This window comes from Phalangium opilio, unplaced genomic scaffold, assembly GCF_054372755.1.
Source record: "Phalangium opilio isolate 3A_F unplaced genomic scaffold, DU_Popi_V2 ptg000079l_1, whole genome shotgun sequence".
Classification (NCBI taxonomy): Eukaryota; Metazoa; Arthropoda; class Arachnida; order Opiliones; family Phalangiidae; genus Phalangium; species Phalangium opilio.
Window position 1 is genome coordinate 103816 of NW_028324187.1, and position 27948 is coordinate 131763.

Consider the following 27948-nt stretch of genomic DNA (forward strand, 5'->3'; position numbering starts at 1 on the left):
CTGAGCTAAGAGATAGAATAGAGTAATGTCAGTTCTACGTATGCAAACGTCATACCCTTCTATCTCTTAGCTAAGTGTCATCCCCTCTACCAGGCGCCTACAGTATTTCCTCTTACAAAAGCGCGCCTAGAGGGAGGGATACACAGTCTACTCCCCCCTCTACCGACACTGCTCTATGGTATGACGTTTGCATAGTAGAACTGACATTACTCTATAGTAGTGAATCTATTTTATCATGGTTAAAAGAAAAGGGTTGAGGTTTGCTTAAAAAATCAAGCCCAGTTTATGATGCAACACTTCTTTATTTACAAAATTTAAATTTTTGACTAGTTACCGTTTTGGGGGACTCGGGATTTGGATAGTTATTTAAATATGTTAGGTACAGGCTTTTTAATTGTCTGCATATCTCAGAACTTGTTGAATATTTTATACATCATTTATTAGTTTTCTATATAGTATTAGAGGTTTTTTATTTTATAATTTCCCTTGAATAATTAATATAATTTATTTAGTCAGGATTCCTACATTAGGAACAAACATTTAATCGCCTAAAAACGTAATAACAATAAATCAATTCATTTCACTCCATTATCTTAATTAATAACTAATTAACGGTAAAAGGGGGGAGAATTACAGTTAAATACTTCAGAGTATTTTTTATCAATAGTTATATGGAATACGATCCTTAGTACCACCAACAGTTGCAGTTGCATGAATTAACTAGTTGGTTTCATAAAGTTTTTTTTTTAATACGGTATTACAGTATTTTTTAAACATTGAGCTGGGGGGCTTGGTAGATTTTTACGTTTACAATGTTTACGTTTTAATTAGTTAAGATATTGTGGAACCTATCGAAACTGAAGTAGATTAACACTAGGCTATCAAAATTATTTGGTTGCTAACCGATATTAAGTTATTAACAGCTAAAGTTGTTAATGTTTAATCAAGAAGAGATATCTAGTTTATTAGGGAGAAGGTATAAATTCGCCACATTTATAATCTAGCTTTATCTCCAGTCCAAACGTATAGTAGGTCCGGAGTTAATCCCCGCCTCTAAATCATAACCAGCATCTCACTGGTTCTTGAAAACTCAGGTCAGCGCGACGCGAATGACGAAAATTACAATCATATTTTCCGACTGAGGAGAGGCGAAATAGCCCGGCCTCCTTTTACGTCCCCTCTTGTATTTTGAAAGGGGGACTGGGACTATGGCGCGCGAATACTTAGGCATCTTATACCTTCTCCCTAATAAACTAGATATCACTTCTTGGTTTAATGTTGTAGGTTGTCTGGAAATAGGAAGGGAAGTATAGAGGAAGAAAATTATACACTTCCCCAAAATGGCACGTGTTTACGTTAATATTTTAAAAGGAATTAAAGCAGTTTGATAACTTAGCGATAAACTAAATACTGTAGGTTTTTACATGAATATAGATTTTTGAACTATAGTTAGTTTTTAAATTTTTGTCCCTTGGTTTAAGTTGGAAATATTAATTTAGGGCCACTTTTTTTACAAAGTTATTTATCAACGCTTAGGAAAATTTGACTTACAAAATAACCTCTGTTACTGTATTTAATCAGTATTTGTTTAGCCCCATATAATTCCTTAATAGCAATACCTTCAATTAACCTTAATTTTTGACTTCTATATTCAATTATTTTTTTACCCTAAAGTCTATGTATTTCAACGCTACCGCTACTACTAGAGTTTAATAAATAATTATAGTGGCGAAATATTGGCACTAAATTTTAATGTTGCGAGTTAACTTGTTAACTACAATAATCCAGACAATATTTATCATTTACTTTGCATTCTGGTAATGGCTAGAAAAGCCCGATTTGACTAATTTAACCTGAAAATTCCGTATAACTTTGAGGAATTAGCTCAAAAACGGTTAGTTTTAGAGGTAAGGGGTGCCCAAACAACAGCTTCCCAACTTTTTCTTTTAATTTAAGAAATTTGCATCAAAATAAACTAATTAATCATACGCGATTAGTTTATTGAAATGAATCCTGGCACGTTTGCTCTTCTCTGAACACCTCGGTGTGGGAGTCTCAAATTTCTCTTAAAACTGGTGTTCAGGGATAAGCAAGCAAGCTTCCAGTGAATAATAATTAATATAATATAAATTAAAAAAGAAAAGATGGTAGAACCTGAAAGTTTGGGTACTCGCAACCTCGTAAAACTTAGCGTAATTGCCGCATTTTAATTTCCTAATGATATGTAAATGTTTTTTTTTAGTTTTTAATAATTATCAATTACTAATTCATTAACATTTTGTCCCATAGATCTCATTAGCAATTTACGATAATTGGACCCTGTTTAATTAGAAATAATGCGAAAATTGGAATTAAATTTTACCCCCTATAATTATTTTTAGAGTTTTGTTTTAATTCTAACGAGATTAATTTATTATAAAATTAATTTTAATTTTCTTGTTTTTTTAATCGTTAAAGGTCTTTTGTGATTGTTGTAGCTAAGGCGTTTCATCATATTTATTTATTTTTTTCTCTCCAATCAATTATAACCTTAATAATTACAAAAGATTTAAAAATAATCAAATACCAAACGAAAGTCTTTTTTTTTTATAAAATATTCAAAACGGATCACAGTTTATTTGGAATTTTTTTTTTTTTTAAGATAAATAATTTTTTTTTAAATAGGAAAAGTAACAAATAATTAGGCCACATAAGTAATTAAGCCATTTTCGCATGATTTAAATGAATTCTTAAACTTGAACCCTTAATTGGATTGCTTTGTTTTAAAAAGACAACAAGCCTCTGGAAATAACGAGGCGCTTCTCTTTGAGAATTTGACTGAAGACCAACGATGGTCAAAGTCTTTTTTTAAACAAATTAAACCATATTCCTCATTTTCAGTAACTGTAGTTAGTACTTAAACTTTTCCATTTTAATAATTCAACTTAAACGGGCGTTGTTTATTTTTTCTTCTCATATGTTTTCAGCCTTACCCCTTGTACTATACAGTTATCTTAACATGATACATGTGACTATTAATTTACAACCTCAAATTGAGCTCTATAGATTAAGCCCAAATAATCTTCTTCGCAACCACTTTTGAACGTTAAATAATTTAATTTTAATTTTTTTCTCATTAAATTTTAATTATAATTAATATAATTCGTAGGTTATATCTACATATGGTGATGAGCCAGTGGCGGCGTCGTGTGTAAACCCAGGTCGGAAGATGGTAGACTGAGTTTTTTCCCAATTTGAATTTGATTTGGCGACGTAGCTAAAGTTTCTAAACTACCTAATTTGCCCTGGTTACACGAGATTGGGTCACTTCCCGTCAAGTCTATGGCGCAAAATGCGGCGGGGCTCAACATATTGGAGTCGAGCCCCAAGTTGGTGGTGGTTCCTCCGGAACCAAAAGTGTCGACGATGTTGGATCCTTGTGGACAGGCTATGACTGGAGCTCCGGGTGGAGCGCTGCCCCATCGTCTGTGGTGAGTTTGCTGGGGCGGAATTACGGGCGAGTCCCTGGGGCAGGGGGGCAAAATGGCGGTGGCGGAAGGTACGCCTAATGGGGAGATGAGATTGCCTTCTATGACGGATATAGCCGAGGTCACTATTTGCGGCGGAGGGGTAAAGGTTGGGCTAGAAGTTAAGAGACTCGAAGGAGGATAAGGGGTACCGCCGCGGGACACGGTGGCCGCCGTTGCCGCTTTGAGAGGGGAACGGGGCTGCGATGGACTGTGAGGATGACGCGGTCGATCCTCGTCAGTTCCGCTGCTACTCCCGGTCGTCGAGCTGTTTCCATTGACCAGAGAATGATTGATTGGAGACTGAATAGGGTAGTGGTGACTAGGGCTATCGACTTGGTTCAAATGTACGTACAGAGGAACGTGATGGGTGATCTCGACTTCCGCCTGGCCGTGATGCGGGTGGAGGTCCGCGTCGTCGAGATTCAGGACGCTTTCCTGGCTTCCCGTGAACTGCGGATGGTAGAACAATTCAGAATGTTGCCCAATTTGATAAGAAAAGGCGTCGCGCGTTTTTACCACTAGGCCGTAGTATTTGAGAATGTCCATTTTACACATCGGACACGACCTCTGTTCCAACAACCAAGGGTCCACGCACGATTTATGAAAAGAGTGCCTGTTGAGGAGGAAAATTTTACGCTAGTAACTCGCGCGCACGAATTAAAACCCCAAAAGACAATAAAAACTTTGACGTACTTGCATGGAAGCGTTCGAACCACTTCTCCCACTTTAAATGGCTCGATGCACACAGCGCAGCATTCGAAATCGCCTTCGGCTTCCTAAATGTATATAATTCGACAATATGAAAACCCTTCTGTAATATCCCACCATTGTTAAATTAAGTTCGAGGCTCACTTTATCCCCTGCACGGACTGTTTTAACAGGTATTTTATCTAAGGCTTTCTTAGCCGCGCTGCAAAGTCTTCTCTGTAAATTACAGACAGTTAGTTTTAGCTTAGAACTAAAATGAACTGGGTTTATTGTTGGGAGAGGTAGTGGTACTAACAGCGAGCAAATCTTTGGCGTGGATGTATCTGAACCTTTGGACGTAGTAGAATACCAGCCATGCCAAGGATATTATCATCAAAATGATGAAAGAAATTGAGACGAATAACACGGACGTCCGGTTGATATTGGCCAAACGGAAAGGACTGTTCTTGCCAATGTTAATTTGCATCATGACCCTCGTACCATTGTCCAGCAAGGTTAAAAGTTCTTCCGTCTTGTCTTTGCTGATGAAAACCGTCACAATATGAGCTGTTTAACGGAAGGACAGATAGAATAGGAAACTAATTAGTTTACGAAACAGTTTGGTATACAACTTAAGACCCTCGGGTCCGTATAGTAAGTTTGCCTGTCTGAGAGCTAGGATCAGGCCTACGTCAACTTGACAGGTTACTCGACAAGCCACGCCAAAGTAACTTTCCCCCAAAGCACCCCTTGAGACACGGAAGGCCAATTAACTTAAAATGCATCAATGGTATTACAATACAGTTCATCTTGAAGTTTGAACACGAAACTTCCATCGAAATCCCCCGCCCCCCAAATAACGTAAGCTAACACCCACTATAGAAATTCTTCTTAGTCGTCTCGGGTATCTTGTAAAAAAAAGTATCGGTTTTCATTTCATATTTTTATCGTCGTTAGCGTCAAATTTATAAGAAAAGGCTAAGCTATACGGTGGTAGCTGAAACATCGGGACCTTCGGGCGATGCAAATCCCAAAGGGGGTTGCTTCTTGCTTGGCTAACAAGAAGGATGAGGAGGAGGAGGTATTGGGATTATAAGAGGCAGGGAGAAGGAACCAACGTGTTTCTATGACAACGGAAACGTAACGTTTCTCCCCCCCCTTTTCTTTTTTATTTTATTTTGGGTACCCGCTGGAACTTCCTAAATAAATTTCTCCTTCCTCCTGGGCTTCTTTTTCCAAAGAAAAGACCCCCGTTCGTTTTTGGGTGGGAAAAAGAGATATTTATGGTTACTGGGTTTTAAGTTCGCATCATGCCATCCCTACCCTACGGTTCCGAAAGATTTCTCCTTCAACTTTATAGCCGGATGGGGAGAAATACTGTCACTATTAATATTTCCCTAGATCGAATAACTGAAAAAGTATACGACGAATTCATTTTATCAGTCAGTGAATATTGAACTGTCACACCTGCGGGTTGCGAGTGAGTGAATTACTCGAATTAGGGGGGACGTGCGATTGCGACTACATTCGCCAAGGAAATTTATAAATTCTTAGTTGCATTTTCACCCCTCTCCTCATTGCAGTTGGAAATAAAATTTGGCTGTAATTTTAGTTTAGATGTGTTTTGCGATCGTGTGTCCACGAAAATGGCAGAAACAAATTCAATATCATTCAGGGATTTAAATCATTTTAGCAATTTTTCTTCTTTTTTTTTCTTTTTGTGTGTGAGGGGGCGGTTTTTTATGGAATAGATAAACTTTTTATTTTGGGGTATTTAGATAAATGTTTTTTTTTTTTTGGTTAAATTCGTATGTAGTTCGTTTATAATAATTTCTTACGTCAAGTAAAAATGTCACGTCGCATGTTTTTTTGGACGGAATGTTTGTTTATTTTTGGTTCGCTACATTTACTTTTCGCATAAGTTTATAAGATATGTTCCATACATAAGTATGACGACACTTATACTTCGAAATGCTAGAGACTTGCAGCTCGAGATACCTAGTTCGAGAACGACAAGCGAGAATTTAAGTCCTACACTCTGTGGTTAATTTTGCAGGACTTCCATCTTCCTATTTAGTCTGCAATAGGGAGATTTCAGTTGGAGGAGGAGCTGAGTCTCGTGACGTAATTTACGCTGCCATATTGGTGGGTTTAAAGTAGGAATGAAGCTGAGACCACCCAATATGGCTACCAGAACAGCGGTAAGACTTGGGAGGGTGTGACGTACTACTATCCCATCTGAATGCTCTCTATACTAAGCCTTTGACTGCACCTCACCAGGCCTCCTTGGCTTTACCTTGAATCTATGACCTACGTCACTTCATGACAAGCTCCAGTGACAAACTTATGGAACGTATCTTATGAACTTTTAGTTTTTGTTTATAAACGGGACGATCGCTTTTGTTTTAGAATTAAAATCACGTGATGATATTATACTCTCATTTAGGTAAGAGTTTTTAGGGGGAGGGGGGAATTGAATAGTCTTTAGTATTAATTATCTTAAACGTTCCGCCCTATTTTCCCCTTGTGGTGTCGGCCTTGGTCTGACGTACGGTATACTCTTACTATAGCCGAGCTGGGGTGGTGGGCGTTTATGTTGGCCTTAGGCTTCCGCCCAAGCTTTGCCCAATCGATAAGGAGCAAGCCCTCCTCCCTTAGGGCCAAAAGGGGGATCTATCGCTCTATGTATGTATGCATGCTTTAGAAAATATATAATATAATATACCCCATCTCCGTTGAATGGGGGGAAACTATATCGCGTACGTCTATCTATGGTACCAGTCTATGGATCTGATGGAAGCCTTTATCGCCCGGCTTTGAAATCTCTGGCAAGGTCAAATCATCTTCGACGCAATCGCTTCTCAACTTCTCATAAACGGAAGGAAGGGTGTTGGTACCGGGACTCTCAGCGGGAATTGAGGTTTTTGTCTGTTTTCTTCTTGTGTGTGTGGAAAAGACACGAAAGGAGGCGCGAGCTTAATGGATTAGAAAAGCCGTCCAAATCGCAATTTTTTTACAAGATTGAAACCGCGTCTTTTCTTTCTTCCCCTTATAGCTAATAGCCCACAAAATTCTTATAGATGTCATCACCATAAGTTTATAAGATATCTTACATTCCATAAGTATGACACTACCCTAGAGGCTTACAGCTCGAGTTAGCTCGAGAACGACATTCGAGAATTGAAGTCCTACACTCGGTGGGTGTTAATTTTGCAGGACTTCCTACTTTCTATTTAGTTTGTACTAAGCCTTTGCAGGGCCGGATTAAGGGGGGGGCAGGGGGGACTGGCCCCCGGGCGCAAGGCTTGTTGGGGGCGCATTGAGTTTAACTATTCCCCCTTAGGGACATTTGCTATTCCGTTTTTTACGACTTAAGGGGGCGCACACTATCTCGGCCCCCGGGTGCAAAATTGCTTAATCCGGCCCTGAGCCTTTGACAGCGCCCAGTCACCAGGCGTCGCTTTACTTCGAATCTATGACCTACGTCACTTCATGAAAAGCTCCAGTTTGTAACCAGTGACAAACTTATGGAATATCATATCTTATGAACTTGTGATGCAACAATAAGTAGACGAGATTGTTGAGAATCTATATCTTTGGGAGGGGTCCCAACCACTCTTGCATTTTCTGTACATCAAGAAAAGGCATTTACTTTAGTGTCTCCAAGTTTGGCGGCTTTAAATGTTGGATTACGACGACATGGGGATCCATTTTATAAGCCTTTTGCATTAAATTTTGTAGGCTCAATTCAATCTCTTTTGGTTGGAGAGAAATTTTAAATTTATATTAGGGAACAACACAGCTAACATTAGCCATGGTTTGGTGGATGCATCCCAAAGCAGCCTCCTAAAGTTCAAACCGGCATCTGTTTGTAATGAGGGAGAGCATTAATTTTACTTGTTTTAAAGGACCTTTCTAGAGCAGCCGCCATTTGATATAATATCAGCTTGAATTTTATCTAAATATGCGGATGTCTTTAAATTAATGAAAAGAAAATGCTTAATTAGACTCATTCGCATTGTGCAATGAATAATTATATAATTTTATAAGATATGTTCCATAAGTTTGTCACTGGTTACAAACTGGAGCTTGTCATGTAGTGAGTGAGGTAGGTCATAGATTCGAGGTAAAGCGACGTCTGGTGACTCGGCGCTGACAAAGGCTTAGTACAGACTAAATAGGATTAGATGGACTGCAAAATTAACCACCGAGTGTAGGACTTCAATTCTCGCTTCCGTCGTTCTCGAACTAGCTCGAGCTGTAAATCTCTTGAATTACGAAGTATAGGTAGTGTCATACTTATGAAACATATATTATAAACTTATGATAATTGTAATGAGTGAATGGTTTAAATATTGGCCTCTTAGCTATTCCCCAAATATGATACATGCACGAAGATGAGGACTTAAACCATTCAAAAAAATATTCGTGAAAATCTTAATCCATTTTGGGTAATTTTATTTTTTTAATTTTTATAAATGTCCAATTTAAAAATTATTTATTTACAGCCCCGCTGCTAATTACAGCCTAATTAATTATCGTCTGCTTATTGTTTTAACGGAGCGTTTTATTTACTCTCTTATTCGTGATAATGAATTTAAATTAATTAATTATTCATATATATAATAAAGGTGAATTACACTTATTAATGTTTAATTTTGCGAAATTATATGGTCTTAAGCGGAAATATGAATCTTTTAAATTGTGTAATAATCATTTAGAGATAGTAAGCTTCGCTCTTGAAAGTTACGTTGCGTAATTTCTCCACAGATCTTAATTTGTGTAGATACGTTTAAATATCGAAAGTTTAAGAACAAATAATTAATCAATCATTAATGCATTTATTTTAATTGTGGCCTAAGCCTTGAAGGAAATTTCCATAAAGCATTAAACTCTCAATATTAATCCATATTGTCTAATTTCAGGATAAGGCTCCAGTAAAGATGGGATGAACTTTGACCTTCGCCAATTTTTCACGAAGAACTGAAGTAAAACGAGACTTTATAATATATAAAATGAGACAGAGTTAACTATCGACGCTGGATAATTACTGGTTTCAACGACCTTCAAGATATATGGTGAGTACATCCGTTATACTTGTCTCTATTTTTCTGCCGAAGTCACGAGGTGCGGTTTGATTTTATTTTTAAAATTATATGATATTACGAGCAAAAAGTCACGTAGACACTAGTGACATGTCTAATGGTACTTAAAACCACCACTTTCGCGTGTTATGACTTAAATATCATAAGTAAAACCCTAACTATATCAATCTTTACATAATATTTAGAAACTAATAGTTAGGAAACGTTGAACTCGTGAACACGAGATTTATTTTATTTAAACAACAAACGGAAGTTAGTTCCGTGTTATAAAAAGCCCTTCTTCCGGAGTGTAAAATAATTTCCTCTAACAAAACACCTTGACCTTGAAAGCTAGCCGCCAACAATTAAAACAAACCAATTATTAATTCAATACTATAATTACATATGTAAATGGGAAATGGCGTGATTAAACAAAGGGTGGGGGGTTTGAACAAACCGGAAAAGAAATGGTTGCTAATGCAACAAATTAAATTAAATCAGGACTAAATAATTAAATGAATAGACCATGCATTATTCTCGTTACAAAAATCACCCTAACTATATGTGATTAAGGATATTAAGGAAGTTAAGTTATATACTTAATATATTATTCTTTCTTTCCTTCAAATATAAAATACCGTAATAATATATAGTTTAATGGTTAAATAAGGTAAACACTATTAAGTTTTCAAAACTAAAACTACCTCCCACAAAACCGGAAAATCCGGATAACACTACAGTATCGGGTCAAAACAAAAATGAAAGTTAGATAAATGTATACGCCTTTAGCCAAAATTCTTCGCGATGGTGAATATGACAGTTAGCACGTTATCTCTATACCTAGAAACATTTTTTTTTTTTTTTTTTCAAAACATTAGCATTAAAAGTCTAAATTACTGTTAGATTTTTTAACATTAAAGTTTAGGTAACATAATTGATTATACCTTAAAAGAACGGCCTTCTTCTAAATATAAAAAGAATTAAATATTCGAATAAAATCAAAATAATTTGCTTTTAATTAGTCTTAAAAAAATCAAGGACTACTGCACCATCCGCCATTGGTTTAATGGCGTCTGCTAAACCGAACCTCTTACCCCTTAGGTATTGGTTGAATTCTCGCATTCTGAAAAGGTTAGGGGTTCTGACTTTCAAAATTTTGGTTCCTATTTTTATCGTGAAAAGTTTTTTTTCAACATTTATTTTTGAGATTTTGGTGTAAGCCCTACAATCCAAAATTTTACGAAATATTAAATACCTCGCCAATCCAAGGTTGTTAGCGAATGCAATTATTCTAAATTTATCTTAGCCAATATTTATAACCCCGTTTTATTCTTAATTTGGGGAGGGGGCGAAGTGGGGAAGGTTACCCAGTTTTATGGAATTGAATTTTATTAAGAAGTATGGTGTTGAGACATACGCTTACGTTTTGTTTTTGTTGTCTTGCTTTTTAATGGGTGGGGATTTTGTTATCATTCGCGTGTTCGGAACGAATAATTTGTTTATGATAGCAGTGTAAACACCTGCTTGTTACCTTTACATATACATATGTATATATATAACGCAACACAACAGGAAGGACATTATCACGTTTACTTATAGTTTGTTTATTTGAATATTAATTTATATTAGTTTTCCGTCGTTCGAGTGTATTTTTGTTTATTTAGATAATAACGTTATATAAATCACAAATGACAACAAACGACCTCAAAACTTTCGTATACAAAGTTTTCGACGTTCTATTTTTGACAATTTTTTAATCTGACCTGTCAGTAAATTATTGGGGACACTCAAGGTCAGCGCCGGATCGGTTTTAGTTAGGTCCCAACCCAAAAAGTTTTTTTTTTTTTTTTTTTTTTAACTAAAGACACACCCTTTCACAGGGTTCATACGAACCTGGAAAACAGGGAAAAATCAGGGAAATTAATAATTGACAAAAAACTTGGAGAAATTCATAATTTTTAGTAAACTTAAGGGAAATTAGCGTCAAACAGGGGCCGAGTAATTAAGCAAAATGTTCATAAAAATACCCCCTCCATAGGATTAACACTACACTAAACTTTGGAGGCTCATAACTCTGGTTATATTAGAGATAGGGGGATGTCCTTTGATTATGTAATAGTCCTATTTGTCCATCCTGCTTCGTTAACATTTGCTCCATAGGATACTCCATATACGGGAAAAACCTGGGAAACTCAGGGAAGTATATGGGGAAAAACCTGGAAATCTCAGGGAAATTTGTTTTCCAAAAGTTGTATGAACCCTGTTTCATGTCAGTTGAGATATAATAAAACCACCACACTGTAGTAGCTAGCTTTTTGGAGCATTCTTTTAGGGTTATTGTATTCTATAACGTACAACATACGCGACTCGAGTGACATGCAGGGATGACTTTATTGACTTTAGCTCTCGGTCGGATCGTTTATAGTATACGTATCCTTGCGCTAATATTGTCTGTGCTTACAACGCGCGTACAATGATCCCCCCGACCCCTTATTGACATAATCCAGCAGGAATAACAAACATGGTACGATATGTCACGGTCGCAAAATTAGTTTTAGGGAAAGGAATAAGGGTTTTTTCGGTAAATGTTCATTAGATTTAATTCACTTCGAAAAAGACGAACTAAATTGTGTTCAAGTATTTATCAAAGGGAATTAGTTATAAATTTTTAAAAAGCCGTGCATTGAACTTGGCTTAATGCGATATTAGTGAAAATTAACAGGGTTTTATAACCAGAATGAATAATTGTATACAGGGTGTTTCTGATAAGTCTGTTATAGATTAGGGGATGTTCTTTGGGTGCACGATTTTGAGTCGAAAATCTCCATTTTGATTGGCCTAAGCAGGGATAGATTTAATTTTAGAAGTAGGAATGGAGAACGGTTAGTATTTACTTCAGTCCGACTCATAGCCCAGTATAGAGCCCCTCCATCCAACACGTAACGAAAAGTTTAAATTATCTTATTGGCTCACTTAAACTACACTTTGATGACGTTGCTGACGGGGATGGCGAAAATACGTAATTCCTTTTTACCTCTGTCGCTAGGATCCGCCTCTTCTTTCATACCCCTCCGTCCCGTGGAAGGGGGTCCGGGACTTGGCGCGCGCCCAGATTACTCTGTTCTCCATTCCTACTTCTAAAATTAAATCTATCCCTGGCCTAAGGGACACTGTTTTCGAGTTAAGATTGCATAGAATATTTTATGGATGACCCCTTAAATTTAAATAATTAAGAAACTTAACTAGACAATGATTTCTAATTTAATTAAGAGGGGTCATCCCTAAAACATTAATCAAATTATAACTCGAAAACAGTGTCCCTTAGGGCAATCAAAATGGAGATAGAAGTTATACATTTTCGACGTCGTGCACCCTAAGAAAATCCCACTCAATTTATGCATGGCAGACTTATCAGGAACATCAGGCCCCTTGCACGTTTTTGAAATAAATTCAAAATGAATGAAAAGGGTTATATACTTCATTAGTAGAACTTTAGAAAACCGAGTATAGTCAGTCGGACTCTGGGTAAATACCATTAGGACTCATGGTTGGTTGACCCTGAGCTTAAATTGCCTTATTAGTGGGAGTTTCCTCCTTTCCAAATCTAAAACTTGGAACTTTATACATATAATACCATGGGTTTTCGGATCAACTTCGTCGTAGGTGGTATACCGTTTTAAACGTGACCCCTTTATCCCCCTTTAACCTCCCTCCCCCGCGCCACCTCGACCAGCAGAGTTTTGACACGATACGAAAGGGACGTGGTCCTTGGACCCTGAGGACAAAATCTATCACCCACCCCTTCATCGTGTGTCGTATGTCAGGGTGGATGGCCATGATTCCAGAGTTGCTAAACATATCGGTATAATTCCTGGACAATTTGCTGTGCAGTGTTGATGATAAACTGCTAGAAAAGTAGCGTCGTTATAATTATTATGGCGTTTAACAGACGTTACTATCGTTGCTAATATGTTATGAACGCCCTAACTGTCTAGTTTTCAGATTTTGAGTTAAAATCTAGGTAATTAAATTAATTTAAAAATCACCCTTTCACTTTCCAAAAGCTTTCGCATTATCATTTGTTCATCATCCAACTAGGATCGCTTATAACGTATCCCTGATACTCCGGAGAGAGGTGAAAAGAGAGAAGGGTCGTTGCTAGGCAACGGCCCTTTTGGGATTGGTAGAGTCTGATTGGTGGTTGCCATGACGACAGACTCGTGACGCTCGCGGGAGTCTCTCTTTTCTCGAGTCTCGAGACCGCGCGCTCTGAGAAAAACCCGCAGATTCCCCTATAGACAACCCTAGTTGTCAGCGAAGCCCCGGGCCAGGTTAGGTTACTTTGATTAACTGCATTCCCAATCTGTCAAGAGGTTGACCCCACCGAAACTCCTTTTCGATGGGGGTATAACTATTAATTAAAGGCGATCTGGTTTAAGAGGAGCGTTGTTACGTCGTTTTGATTAACGAGGGGACAATCAGGACTAACCGAGGCTTAGATCTAGCTGCTTTTTATTATTATTATTTCTCCAAGCTTTTACCTAATATTAGATTTAAGCTAAGGACACTTATTAAATCACGAGTGTGTGTTATTAGCACCGACCATATTTGCATCTGTGACTCTTTGTAACTATAATAACCAAATCCTCGTACGTTTTAAATCGCCGGAAGTAACTCGTACATGACGCCCGGAAAGGAGTGACGTCAAAGATGGAACTCTATCTAGAACTTAACTACCCCTATCTTTTATGCTATATCCTTTCTTCTCTTCCCCCCATCTTTTAAACGGATATCCGGCTTTTACTTATTCAAATAGGCATCTTTTAACTGCACTTTTCTTAATCATTAACCATGTTAACAAATTATACTAAAACTCATGGAAATATTGTACGGTTTATTTACAATGCAACTCGAATGGAATTTTAATTGTATATTATTATTGCAGTGATAATATTAGTTATCACCGTTAATTCTTGCGGAAGGAAGTTAAAAGGGAAAGTTTTTTTTTAATTTATCGGGAAAACATCTGTAAAATGGCGCACAAAAAAAATGCTTTTATAACAAGAAGTGATATCTAGTTTATTAGGGAGAAGGTATAAATTCGCCACATTTATAATCTAGCTTTATCTCCAGTCCAAACAAACGTAGGTCCGGAGTTAATCCAAGGCTCTAAATTACAACCAGCATCTCATTGGCTCTTGAAAACTCACGTCAGCGGGACGCGAATGACGAAAATTACAGTCATATTTTCCTACTGAGGAGAGGCTGCGAAATAGCCCGGCCTCCTTTTACGTTCCCCCTTGTATTTTGAAAGGGGGACTGGGACTATGGCGCGCGAACACTTAGGCATCTTATACCTTCCCCCTAATAAACTAGATATCACTTCTTTTTTATACTTTGCGTGTAGACGATTTTAGTTTCAGGTTATTTTTTAGGCTACAGATTGCGTAAGGGAGGGATAATTTGAAGTTTATCGAATCTAATTTTGTTTTCAATGAGAACAAGGATTATATAAAGAGGAAGTATCTCTTTATTGATCTAAGGGGTTGATTATCTTGGGCCCTAATTAACCTTTCGATTAGGAATTGAATACGAGGAAATACGGTCGCTATATATTAGGTAAAATGATCAGTTCAAATCGATTAAGGATTAAGGGTTCCACCAACCAATTATTTAAAAGATGATAAGATCCTCTCCCCCCCTTTCCCCTGACCAAAACCTCTTTTGTTTGATGAAAATATCATCTCCTTATATTCATTCCTATTCACCATATACCGTTAAAAAGATGTCGGACGGTTGTAAAGTTCTGCCTGCGCTTGAAAGTTCTCAAAAGTCTAAAAGCTTTAAACGTCCACCCTCTCTTTTGTTCCCCCCACGTAGATTGTCTTCCGCTGATGTCTCATTTTTCAACAAATGACAATAAACTCTTCATTTCCGGGTATTTAAGAGAACGAGAGGGAATTTGTTGGGAGGGATAAGTACCTACCACCAGAATCTTGATTAAGCGAGAGTGCTAGCTAGCTAGTAGCTATGAGGCGCGTTGCGTTGCGTTGGTCTGGCCTCGTATGCCGCAACCCATCCGCGTTCACGTGGCCTCCTACCTATATATCCTCCCCTCTCAATCTGGTTTGCCATTTAGGCCTCTTTTAGAGTTTAGCGGATGATTGGAACGCATTTAAGGACACGAGAACGTATTAAAACTAATTTTTTGATTCCATTGCGATGAATTTAAGAGGGAAAAGCAAAAACTTTCTTTGTATCTTGAAGGATAGAGTGATGGAAACCCCCATACCTCCAACGTTACCTCTGTATCCCCACCGAAGTCCTCCCATCATCCTCAGCGTTTAGGTAGGGTCGTACAGTACAGAATAGTAAAGGACGCCCCCTCTGTTTTAGAAATAGAAGCTAGTTCTCATAAAAATACAATGGCGTTACGTGGCAGCACTTAACAATCGCCTACCAAATGGTAGGGGCGTGCGCAAGGTACACTGGGAGAGTTTCAGTGTCACTGGTCGATCATTATCATTCCCACTCCACCTTGCCTCATTTATCCCTATCCCTGTTTGTATGTACCGACACACTATGAGAATCCCCCCTGAACTCAAAAATTACCCATAGTTCACTAGATTTAGTTGAGAGCAAGCGTAAGGTGCCACCTGGTTATAGCAACAAGAACTTAATTTTTTATTTACACGTGATTTCGCAACGTAAAAATTATGTATATCTACCTAGAGGTAACTGAACTCACTGACGCCCACCTAAGAAAGACTGTCAGCAGAAGGCTCCCTAACCACGCAGCCCGATTCTGTCTATAGATGTTCTCAATTCTTCTATGGGTTCACCTCTCCACTAATGGTGGATTGGGAAGTTAGTAAGTCGCCTGCAGTATCCGGGCGTATTTCTGTCAGTTTTTAGGTCAAAAAGCGATTCGTTTAATTACGACGTAAAAACCTTTTTCTCCTTTATACTGGTTCGGTATAAGCTGTCTATATACACAATACATTCTGAGAAATTATCTTTGTGGTTTTTCCTCCCTCATGTATGTCGAAAGAAACTTCTTATACAACAAAAGCCAAAAACGTGGATGAAAGGGAAATTTTTCCCACACGGATTTTTGTTTGTGACGAAAATCCTGGAAAACGCTATTAGAATGTTAAGTAACAACAGCTGCCGAGCTTTGCAAACCTCCCGCGAAAAATGAATGACGTTACTCAATAATGTGTTCTGTTTTATACAACACGTTCTGTATATTTTTTCTGCGTGAATTGAAATAATTCCGGTTGAAATAACGTGTTCAGGGTGTTTCTGAAATTCTGATAAGTCTGATGTAAATTAAGGGGGTGTTCTTTGGGTGTACGATTTTGAGGCGAAAATGTTCTATACTTCTATCTCCATTTTGTTTGACCTTAGGGACACTGTTTTCAAGTTATGATTTGATTATCAATATTTTAGGGATGACCCCTTAATTAAATTAGAAATAATTGTCTTAATCAGTTTCTTAATTAAATTTAAGGGGTCATCCGTAAAATACTCGGACAATCTTAACTCGAAAACAGTGTCCCTTGTGGCAATCAAAATGGAGATAGAAGTTACATTTCCGACTCAAAATCGTGCACCCAAAGAACATCCCCCTTAATTTATGGCAGACTTTTCAGAAAAACACACTGTACTGGTAAACTATGGCAGGTACTGGGCTTTGATTAGGCTTAAAAATGGAGGCCTCTTTAGTTCCGGTTACAAACTTGGAACTTGTCTTACAGTTAATTACTAAACACGACAATATACTATGGTAACTTTCACGATTACGCCAAGCTATAACTATAAATTTTGACCAAAGAACAACTTTAGGCCTTGTTAGTCTTGTCAACATATTAATTAATTTCTTCTTCAAACTACCGAAAACGTGCCATAGAAAAATTTGGCTGAGAAATTCACGAATAGCGTTACATATCCCCCCACTTAAAGTGTCTGGGGAGGTCCTCCCATTGTTATTACTAAAATATAACGCTATTAATAGAGGTTACCTCTATCTAAATTACCCTCCATAAACCCGAATTAGTTGCCTATAGTGGAGGCCTGAATATTTCAATGATCCAAAGGCAAACCTAAACAGGGCTTACTCATTTTAAGGGACATTATATTTACAAACACTAAACGTTTCGAAAGTTTTGTGTTGATCAACGGTTATCGCTATTTTATCAAATGAGGGGAAACTGACACGCAAAGATAAAGTTTATAAATTATTATTTACTTTTCTTTTTGTTGTTGTACAGTTTTTGCAGTTTTATTCGAATAGCGTGCAAAGTAATAAATGTTTCAAACTGAAATTACTTGTATCTGCAATAAGATATGTTTCATAAGTGTGTTGTCACTGGTTACTGAGAGCTTGTCATGATGTGACGTAGTTGAAACGTCATAGATTCTCGTAAGGCGACGCCTGGTGAGGTGCTGTCAAAGGCTTAGTACAGACTAAATAGGATTAGATGGACTGCAAAATTTACCACCGAGTGTAGGACTTCTCGCTTGTCGTTCTCGAACGAGCTGTCTCTAGCATTACGATGTATAGGTAGTGTTGTATGGAACATATCTTATAAACTTATGACAATATGAAATAATTATTTATTATTTAGCAGGAGCCTAGGCAATAGGGAAATATGAATATTTCAAATATTCATTATTTTGCATGTTCTTTCGAAAACAAAACAACCAAGACAATCTCTTAGCTGCACGCTTATTTTCAAAATAGGTTTTAAATAGTTTTATATCCCCTTTAAAAATTGGGCGCACTTCCTAGATAAACTATAGCTGAGTCAATATTTTCAATCCTGAAACGAAAATCGAATATTCTAGATAAAAAAAGTCCAGACATCTCAAGTTGAATTTTCTTTCCACTTGAGAATTTTGAGAGCTGATAAAACCCCAACTGAAAGTTCCGCATAAATGTGGATCAATATTCAATTTTTACATAGATTTTCTTTTTATTTTATTTTTATCAATGGCCATTATTTGGTTTTTAATATATTTCTTTATAAAGAAAGTTTTATTATACAAGTCGTAAAAATTGAACCTTGAATAGCTTATAAAATAGGTATTTATTTGCGTAACTTATAATTGCGGTCATGACATAGAAATGAATTCAGCATTATACAGAGTGTTTCTGATGAATCGCCCAAAGAACAACCCCCTTAATTTATGCCAGACTTATCATAAACACCCTGTATATATGAAATTAATTTGCAAAGTTGCTGGGTTTTTTTTTTAAACATATTATCAGGGTTATATCAAGAAGTGATATCTAGTTTATTAGGGAGAAGGTATAAATTTGCGCCATATATCCAGCTTTATCTCCAGTCCAAACGTATAGTAGGTCCGGAGTTAATCCCCGCCTCTAAATTACAACCAGAATCTCATTGGTTCTTGAAAACTCACGTCAGCGCGACGCGAATGACGAAAATTACGTATTTTCCGACTGAGGAGAGGCGAAATAGCCCCGGCCTTCTTTTATTTTGAAAGGGGGACTGGGACTATGGCGCGCGAATATTTCGTCATCTTATACCCTCTCCCTAATAAACTAGATATCACTTCTTGGTTATACGCTATATATGTAAGGAAACCACGAAACTAACGCGATAACTACCCTCTTTGCTGCATGGGAGGTAAATTAATGCGGTTAAAGCTTAAAACGTTTTAAAGTTAGCTAACTGGTATTTGCAAACTGAAACTACGATTAGGTTTATTAACACAAACACGAGACTTTCTGGCCACGTGTTCGATTTATATACCTGAACGGGTTTAATTAAAAAAAATACTTTTATCGAATTAGAGGAATATTTCTTAATGTAACCTTGAATACCTTTATTATGTTAATTAAATGTAGTTATCGCGATTCAAGGATCTTTAACTACGTAACAAGTTTATGGGAACTTTTATATGTTGGGAAGTTTATAAATATACGCAGCACGTCGTAGTGACAATGAGGCCGATGAAAACAGAAAATTTTAGTCCTCTTTTAAGAATTAAATAATATCCAGCATTACACAGCGTATAACCAACGACTTGCCCTCGTTTTTGGCAGCTTTAACGCGGAATCTTTCCAAGAAGGGTTTTTAAATTTAAATCGAAAGTTATAATAAGTTTAACGACGCAAACCACGGAAACCTTGCCCTAAATGTTATAGCGTAACTTAAAACTTTTGTTTATTTTTTTAAAAGGTTTTTAATTTAAATTAAAAGCGAATAATTATTACATTATATAAGACGTTCATTTACTTAATCATAGATTAAACTGAAGTTTTGAAATACAATTTAAGGAATTAAAGGGAGGGTTAAGTGGAAAATCAAGTAATTTTTTTGGTCGATTCTTCTACTAATTATAAGATCAATTTTCATAGTTAAACATCCAGGAAATACAGTCTCCGAATGATTTTAAAATTCAAATTAGGTTTGATGAGATTTTATGGATAATTTGAAATACGCACCTCCGACCAATCGCGTAACGCTCTGTCATCTTATAAAAAAAATTCTCGTGGCAATTTAATTTAATAATGAAATTTAGCGCGAGATTTGACAAAAATTGCGGGCGATGTGACAACAATAGTGGCGCGAGATGTAGAGCACGTGCGATGGGAATTTTGTTAACAGGAAGGCAAGGCGTTACGCGATTGGTCGGAGGTGCAATTTTAAAATTATCCACGAAATCTCACAAACTAAATTGAATTTTAAAATCATTCGGAGACTGTATTTCCTGAATGTTTCACTAAGCAGTCGGGTCTTATAATTAATTAGTAAAAGAATCGATAAAAAAATCGCTTGATTTTCTTTTTAATTTTTTTAATGATCAATGATGTGACCCGATAAGTAACTTCGGTCGCGGCCGGGGTTATATCTCTTCATTTTCTAAAAGAATAGATTCGAAATAATTTTGCACGGAACGTTGAAAATGATACAGTCAGTTTTCCCTTCCCTCCTCTTTATATCTTAATGTCACGGTTGAGAGCTTGAACCGTAGAACCGTAAAATTAGCCCAGGAAGCGATGGGCCAAATCCCCAAATCCGGCAGTGAATTTCAAGATATTTTTAAAGAAAATAAGTTTCGACAGAGATGGGATGCATGCATGGGGTTATACCTTGACTATATGAATCTCGTTGAATATTTTAATGAATAGGAATAGATACGAGGTAACCTTATACAGCGCCAGTTTACAGTCACTGTTATAGGTTTTCTTTTTTGAAGAAAGAGAAGTTAAATTTTCATGGAGATATGTTAGTTATGAACAGTGGCCTTTTATACTGATTCTTTTCAATCCTTTATTTCAAAACTAATGTCAGGTCACGGAATTTTTCCGTATATAACATAATTTGATTGCAGTTATGCTTTACCTAACTGGAAATAATTATATTTGATCTTTCTGGCCTTTAATTTTAAAGTTTACGCTTATTGCAAATACGGAAATACTTCATTAAATTTTTTTTTCAATTGATTAATCCATTAAAGGTGATTTAATGGTAATAGGTTATGTTCTTTTAGTATGACACTAGCTATACTTCGTAATGCTAGAAACTTATTAAGAGCTAGTTCGAGAACGACAAGCGAGAATTGAAGTCCTACACTCGGTGGTTAATTTTGCAGGACTTCCATCTTCCTATTTAGTCTGTCCTAAGCCTTTGACAGCGCCTCACCAGGCGTCGCTTTACCTCGAATATATGACGTACGTCACTTCAAGACAAGCTCCAGTTTGTAACCAGTGACAAACTTATAGTGAACATATCTTATGAACTTATGTTTACACTAAAGGGGATTTTGCCTTTCCACAAGTGTTGCCAGGCCGTTGGTGAGTCAAGAGATTGCGAATTAAGATAAAGGGTAGTTCAGTTCAGTTTGACTCAGTACTTGACCCAACTTGACAACACTGCACTTAAGTTTTATATGAGAGATTGGGAGAAATTCTGTAGCCCTGTTAGTGGAAGCAGGGATAGATTTAATTTTAGAAGTAGGAATGGAGAACAGAATAATCTATCTGGGCGCGCGTCAAAGTCCCGGACCCCCTTCCACGTGACGGAGGGGTATGAAAGAAGAGGCGGGTCATAGCGACTGAGGTTAAAAAGGAATTACGTATTTTTCGCCGACCCCGTCAGCAACGTCATCAAAACGTATGTTTAAGTGAGCCAATAAGATAATTTAAGCTTTTCGTGACGTGTTGGAGGGAGGGGCTCTTAACTGGGTTATAAGTCGGACTGAAGTAAATACTAACCGTTCTCCATTCCTGCTTCTAAAATTAAATCTATCCCTGGTGGAAGCTACCTTTTGAAATGCAAAATAACTAAATATAACCATAAAACCACGTCGGGTTAAAAAAAACGAAAGAAGTTTGGTATTACCCAAAATCCGATACTAATTCCCCCATAAAAAGATTACCAACTTATTAGGTAACATCGTATAAAAAGTAAGGAACATTAAATTAATCCGCATTCACGCGGAATATTTTGTAAACACTGAAAGGAACCTTTCGAAAATCCCTGGAGTAAATGAATTTCCCTTGAACCCTTAAAACCCTAATCCCTTTTCAGGGCTGCGGACTGGGTATTCAATTTTTAAGACACTTGTCTGAAGTAATCCGAAACATGCTAACGAAATTACTTCCTAGAGATGATGGGATGTTCTCGACGTTAGCGAGGGGTCCAATACTTTCTAGCAAAGGGAAATCTTGAATTTCCAATTGGAATCTGTTATTTAAATATGACGAATTAAAAGTTCCCCTTGGAAACAAAAAAAAAACCTTTCTTATTTCTTCAATTGCTCTTTAAAGATTTTCACTCATCGGTTAAAATTCGAAAGGAAAAAAAAAAGAAATCTAGGAGAGCTCGCTTTTAGTTAAAGAAAATAGTTCTTCGGAATAGGAAGTCATGCCTATGTATTCGCATTCCACAAATGTTAGGGCTTTTTGGTTATCCTTGCATTTAGATTTTAGAACCTCTCTTACAGACCTATTAGATGTTAAAAAGGGGTAGGGTAGGCATCCCTCAGTAGTGGGGCATACAAGGGGGTTGATACATTGCCGGTTCTGCGCACTCTCGTGATACAAAATGAGTACAGCGCAGGCGCCAAAAAGCGAGATGGAACGTAATTACACGTAACTCTTCTTCCAAGCGTGATTAAGAGATATCAGTTTACTGAGTAGTATGTCACACCCTTATAAGTATTACCACGGTTCTGGCAGCCATATTGGTGGGTTTCTTTCAGCTTTTCTTCTGCATTGTACCCATCAATATGGAAGTATAAATTACCTCACGAATCTTGGCTCCTCCCTCAACGATGTTAGGCTTAGCTCAGACGCAAACACGCAACTGTCATCACAGTTCAGAAATTTAACCTTCTCTACACTCTAGCTTAAACAATGTTGGCACGCGCTTAAATCGGTTGAGGTCTTGGGGGTCTATTAAGAAATATTAGGCGGGAAAAAATTGCGGGAAAAGTCATAATGGGAGGCTATCATTCTGTCTGATTGGATGGAGAAGAGACGGAGTGACAAGGCGGGAAAACGATAAGATAGGACTCGAGAAAGCCACAGCTAGTTTGGGACTTACGTGAAAGGGTTACGTACTCTGCGGGAGATCTATAAATGGACTTTGTTTCAACTTAACTTTAAAGCGAAGAGTAAGGCATTTTAACACCCCCTATTGCTTTTATCAATGGTATAATCTTAACCTGATAATTTCGTAAAGGGTTAAAAAAATTTACGAACGTTCCGTTATACTTGACACTATATCCAAGGCTTTACGACTATTTTTACAACCCTTTCTTCTGTAGTAAAGTGACATTGTAAGTTGTTCTTCGGACAACCGAACGAAGTAAGGAAACATTTCTTTCCTACAACCATTCAAGAATATACGGGGAACTATATTGTAGCCTAATGTTTCTTGGCATTGCTGTTAAAGGCGGGGGAAGGTTTCTTTGTTAAAATTGACTCGTGTAAGGTGACACTTAAGGATTGGATCGATCGGTCGGAAGGGGAAACACGAAGCTTTTGAAAAACGGAAGAAAAATATTATGGGAGAAATTTTTGGATTGACGCCAGTGAAAATCAGATAAAAATAAAAGGGGAAAATTTTTGAAGGGAAAATCTGCACTGAAGCAGAGTGGTGGTGCTGGTTCAAGTTATTTGAACCAATAAAAGAATGCTTGAATTTATGCTAGAAAAATATTGAAAAATATCGAATATCCTTTGTTTCTATACTTTACATCAGTTTGAATAAACAGTATATAGAGGATCCTAAGCTTTTCCATTGAGTAAAGATAAAGACAAGGAAGAATTTTCTTATTAGATATTAGCAGAAAGTTATCAGGTTTCCATCACCGCGATACATAAGTTTTCAACCCGCAGTGTTGCCAGGCCCTTTGAGAGATAAGAATCAATCTGCATAGAGAAAGGCTAGTGGTTCAGTTTGAATCAGTGTTTGACAAACTTGGATAATTTGAGAATGTCTGATAACAGTCACAACACTGTACTGAAATATAAGGGTATAATAGAAGAAGGATGACGCTCTGTGTCATCTTAATACTTTAGTTGTGTAACATGATTTTTCCCAGGCGAGGGAGTCCTTTTGTTTGCTTTTACTGCTCATCAAACTTCAGATGGGCATCGCACCGTGCTGGGGGTGAATTCTATAACTCTTTGGTACTAAATCCACAGCAATCAACCCACAAACCTTGATTGTCCTGATGTGGGACAAAAATCCACAAACTCATGCGCCTTAGCATCAAATAGCTAATGAATGAGGGTAGTATTTATCGCGTATGTGATTCGGTTTAGTAACCTTGAGCACTCCAAATGTAAAATGATGTTGGGAAGAATCATGTTACAATTATCCCTGCTGCTTTGTGGTATATATTATATACTTGTCAGATGTATTATATACTTCTGACTGAAGTTTAAGCTGAGATGCAAAGGGGAAGGAATTTTCTCTAGCCAACTTTAATGAAAACCTATCCATAGACGATTGAGGTTTAACTTTTTACTTTGAGTTAATTCACTTCTGTGTGACTTTCCCCTTTGAAGCTTGGATCTTTTAAAAATAGTACAAAACTAGAAATAGGAACAAAAGTACAAAACCTTTTGTAGTGCAGACATTTGTGAAAGACTCTTCTTGATTATGGTTGGTTGGACGAATGGAAATTCACTTCTCTTAAGTATCCCATTCCCCCAAATTTAATTAAAATTTTTGGGGTTAAGGGTACGACGTCAGTTGGATGGGCTTTTATAATAATATAAAAGGGACTTTTTGGTGGTGTTTTGTTTAAATCCAATTTTAAATTGAGGTTAAAGATGGGGAGGGTCAGATTAAAGTTAAGTTATTCTTATTTTTGATTCTATTTAAAATTTTTACTAGTAGGGGAGATGTGCGGGTTGTGCGTTGATAATTTTGTGCAAGGGACAATTTTAAAAATCATTGCAAGACACCTCGCAAAATACAAATTAATAGGGACAACTCTGGGTCGGAGTCGGTGTCGGGAAGGATTTTAAAATTTTTAACACATTTGGTTATAGCAAGAAGTGATATCTAGTTTATTAGGGAGAAGGTATAAATTCGCCATATTTCCAACTTTATCTCCAGTCCAAACGTATAGTAGGTCCGGAGTTAATCCCCGCCTCTAAATTACAACCAGCAGCATCTCATTGGTTCTTGAAAACTCACGTCAGCGCGACGCGAATGACGAAAATTACGTATTTTCCGACTGAGGAGAGTGTAGCGAAATAGCCCGGCCTCCTTTTACGTCCCCCCTTGTATTTTGAAAGGGGGACTGGGACTATGGCGCACGAATGCTGAAGCATCTTATACCTTCTCCCTAATAAACTAGATATCACTTCTTGGTTAGACCTAAATAGGGGGTGACACGATCTTCTAAAGTCTAAAATGAATTTGGACGCACGCGCTTCGTTCATACCGATATTCCCTATAATATTATTAGATTCCTAAAACCGGTTAGGATGGTCACTCGCACTGAACGCAATCGCCCTACCCCAAATGGCCCGGAAATTTACGCTAGTCATTTTCACTACTTAATATGCACGCGTGCAAGGGTTACGAACTCTTAAAACGTCATTAACAAATCATTATGCAAAGTGATACCAACTTTAATTTATTAATTCTTCAAGGTTTTTTCATCCTAAGGGGGAAAGTTTTAATTAGTTTTTAATATTGTCATTAGTTTTCCTTGTTTCGTATTGGCCGTTAACGATACGACGCCATGCTCGAAGAATTAGTTAATGTATAGTGAAAACCATATTTCAGGAAATTTATACGTATTTTACAATCAATATTTAAGGCGATGTTTGCAATTTTATGGTGATATATTAATGAAATAGTTTAAAAATCTCAGGTTTTCCTCTTCATTTATGTACGCAATTGAATATAGTTAAATATTACATGGCGCCATTTTAGGGTTGGCAAATTTGCAAGGTCCTGGGGTGATGTCAAAATTTCGTGTTTTTCTAAGGACTTTCTCAAGTAAATTTTCCTTGTAAAATTTTATTGCATTGTCTTGAAGGTCAAGTCAAGGTGGGATTGGGAGAGATGCGTTTTTCTTTCTTTTCTTTTTTTATTTAATTACGCAATTAGCTGGAAATACTTTTACTTATAGCAGAAGTATACTATTAACTTTAGCGGCTTAAGAATTTAATTACATTGGAAGTTATCAAATTCCATTTTCGTATCTACAATTTATACCATTTATATTCATAAGTAACGGGTCTTTTAAATAAAAATAGAGAATCCTTGAAATTAAAGGAGTTTTAAAGCAATGGGATTAAAAAATTAATTATGAAACCGGTTTTTATTTAATTATCAATCTTCATTCAAGCGAAAGTCCTTTTAAAATTCGACCGTTCGACCTGCACTTTTTTTTCTTTCAAAATTTTTAAACTTGTTTTTAATATGCATCCTAGAAAGTGGGTTAAAATATTCCTTTTGTTTTGAGGTTGAAACGGTAACTTTGTATTTCCGGGTAGCAAAGCGGTGTTTCCACTGATAATTTGAGGGTAGTTATAGGGGTCATATGAGCCCTAAAGACTTAAACTACGGAGCCAGGCATGCAACTGAAATCACGTGTAGAGAGCAAATAACGACTTAACAACTTTAGTTACTCGTTTTTGAAATTAAGAAAAAATATTTTGTTGGGTTCAATTTAATTTTTAAGGCTTGGTAAATATATTGATATATTGACATATTGACGCGTATACTTTTCATTGAAGGAGTTTACTTCTCGTCCCCCCCCCCTCCTCCAGTGTTGACCCAAGAGACTTTTGAGAAAGGGTAGCAGTTCAATTTGAACCAGTACTTGACTTTCTCGGCTCATCGAGGGTCTGACAACACTGCGCTGAAGTTTAAACGAGAGAGAGAGAGCCGATATACAGTGAAAACTATCTGTTGTCAAAATCTTATCGCGATACTTGAGCGCTTAACAAAGGCGTGCATCGGAGTAAAATCAATGAGATTATCAGAACTCACCTTTATAGTTCATTTTGATCACTCTATGTCCGACTTTGTCGCTGTACACCAATACAGCTGACGCGTTTCCATTTTGGACGTTCTTGAGTTTGGTGGCTTCTCCGCACGTCCCATACTGGACAAGAGCGATCCACGGTTCACCCTGGGGTATGGTGTCAGTGTCCAAGGGTTGACAAGCGTCAAAACGCGTGTGGTTAAGAGAGGTGGCTTGGACCACCACCCCTAGTACGGTCTCAACGCGACCCGAACCGAATTTGCCGGCGTCGTTAAAGTTTTTAAACTTGGTTTGACCGTCACTCTGGTCAACGTAGGAGCAGTTCAAGTTGGCGAAGGTGTAGTCTTCGTGTTCGTAATAAGTATATTCCGCCGATACTGGCGGGATGGAAGCCAATGGTTGGAAGTTTAGGAAAAATGCCAACATTATCCAAGATAGGAGAATTTTTTGGTCGCGGTTTGGTTTGGCACCCATATATCTCGCGACGACAAAGGATGCGGAAGATGTTGAAGAGGAGGATCGAGATAAAGGCGAAGAAGCCTCTAACTCGGTGGAGAACGGCTCGACGTTACCCGTTTTTCTTCCGGCTGCTGATGAAAAATTCGATTCGGAAGATTTAGGCTTAACGCGAACTCCGAGGAGGTCTCGGTTCAAGTGACCTTTTTGGGACCGACTAAACATGGTCGTAACGGGCGGACGCCAATACCCCATCATAGCAATGAAGATTGCATCCCAGCCGAAAGAACCATTTCATTAAATTCAGTCCGTATTTTTTCTTTAATCGTAATAACGGAGGACTGGGGACTAATGTCCCCCGTAACTTTGTCCTCCTAATCGCGCGAAGCCCAGTCGTGAAAAAGGAATAATTAGGGGTCGCAAACGCCTATAGTATAGTCTAGGGTACGGGTTCTCGATGACGAGATTCTTGACGTTTACGGTGGCAGGCAGGCTAACGGGATTCACTTAGACTCGGGTACACTAAAGAATATACAGAGACGGAGGAAGAGAGCGGAGGTACCTACGTTCTGGAGTTAATCCTTGTCAGAACGGTTCTGCCGCTGCGCGAACGTCGAAGATTTTCTAGTTTCCCCAGGCTTCAACTTCCCTTCTGAGCTCTGACAGTCTGGGGCTTATAGGTTTCAAAAGACCAGCTGGATGACTTCAAGGGA

The 27948-nt window shown here is 37.5% G+C and overlaps 2 protein-coding genes across 3 annotated transcripts in view; one reads left to right on the plus strand and one right to left on the minus strand.

Annotated features, from left to right (window-relative positions):
- Window positions 1-491: 491 nt before the first annotated feature.
- On the minus strand, window positions 492-27946 carry gol (ring finger protein goliath). 2 transcript variants are annotated; one of them, XM_089845330.1, is made up of 7 exons: window positions 26785-27946; window positions 4513-4763; window positions 4362-4433; window positions 4203-4285; window positions 4026-4122; window positions 3862-3959; window positions 492-3774 (listed from the first exon to the last, which is right to left on the minus strand). In XM_089845330.1, exons 1-7 carry the CDS (start codon window positions 27491-27493, stop codon window positions 3156-3158), a joined length of 1929 nt encoding a protein of 642 aa, XP_089701456.1. In that variant the 5' UTR covers window positions 27494-27946; the 3' UTR covers window positions 492-3155. The 2 variants fall into 2 exon arrangements, with proteins under 2 accessions (XP_089701456.1, XP_089701455.1); XM_089845329.1 differs by having other exon boundaries at window positions 492-3959; window positions 26785-27945.
- The window catches only part of Las (lipoyl synthase, mitochondrial), a 73435-nt gene continuing 48816 nt past the window's right edge, over window positions 3330-27948 (plus strand). The window contains exons 1-2 of the mRNA XM_089845337.1: window positions 3330-3470; window positions 9122-9274. Of these exons, the coding sequence (XP_089701463.1) occupies window positions 9272-9274 (3 nt within the window). The 5' untranslated portion in view covers window positions 3330-3470; window positions 9122-9271. The remainder of the gene's footprint in view (window positions 3471-9121; window positions 9275-27948) is intronic.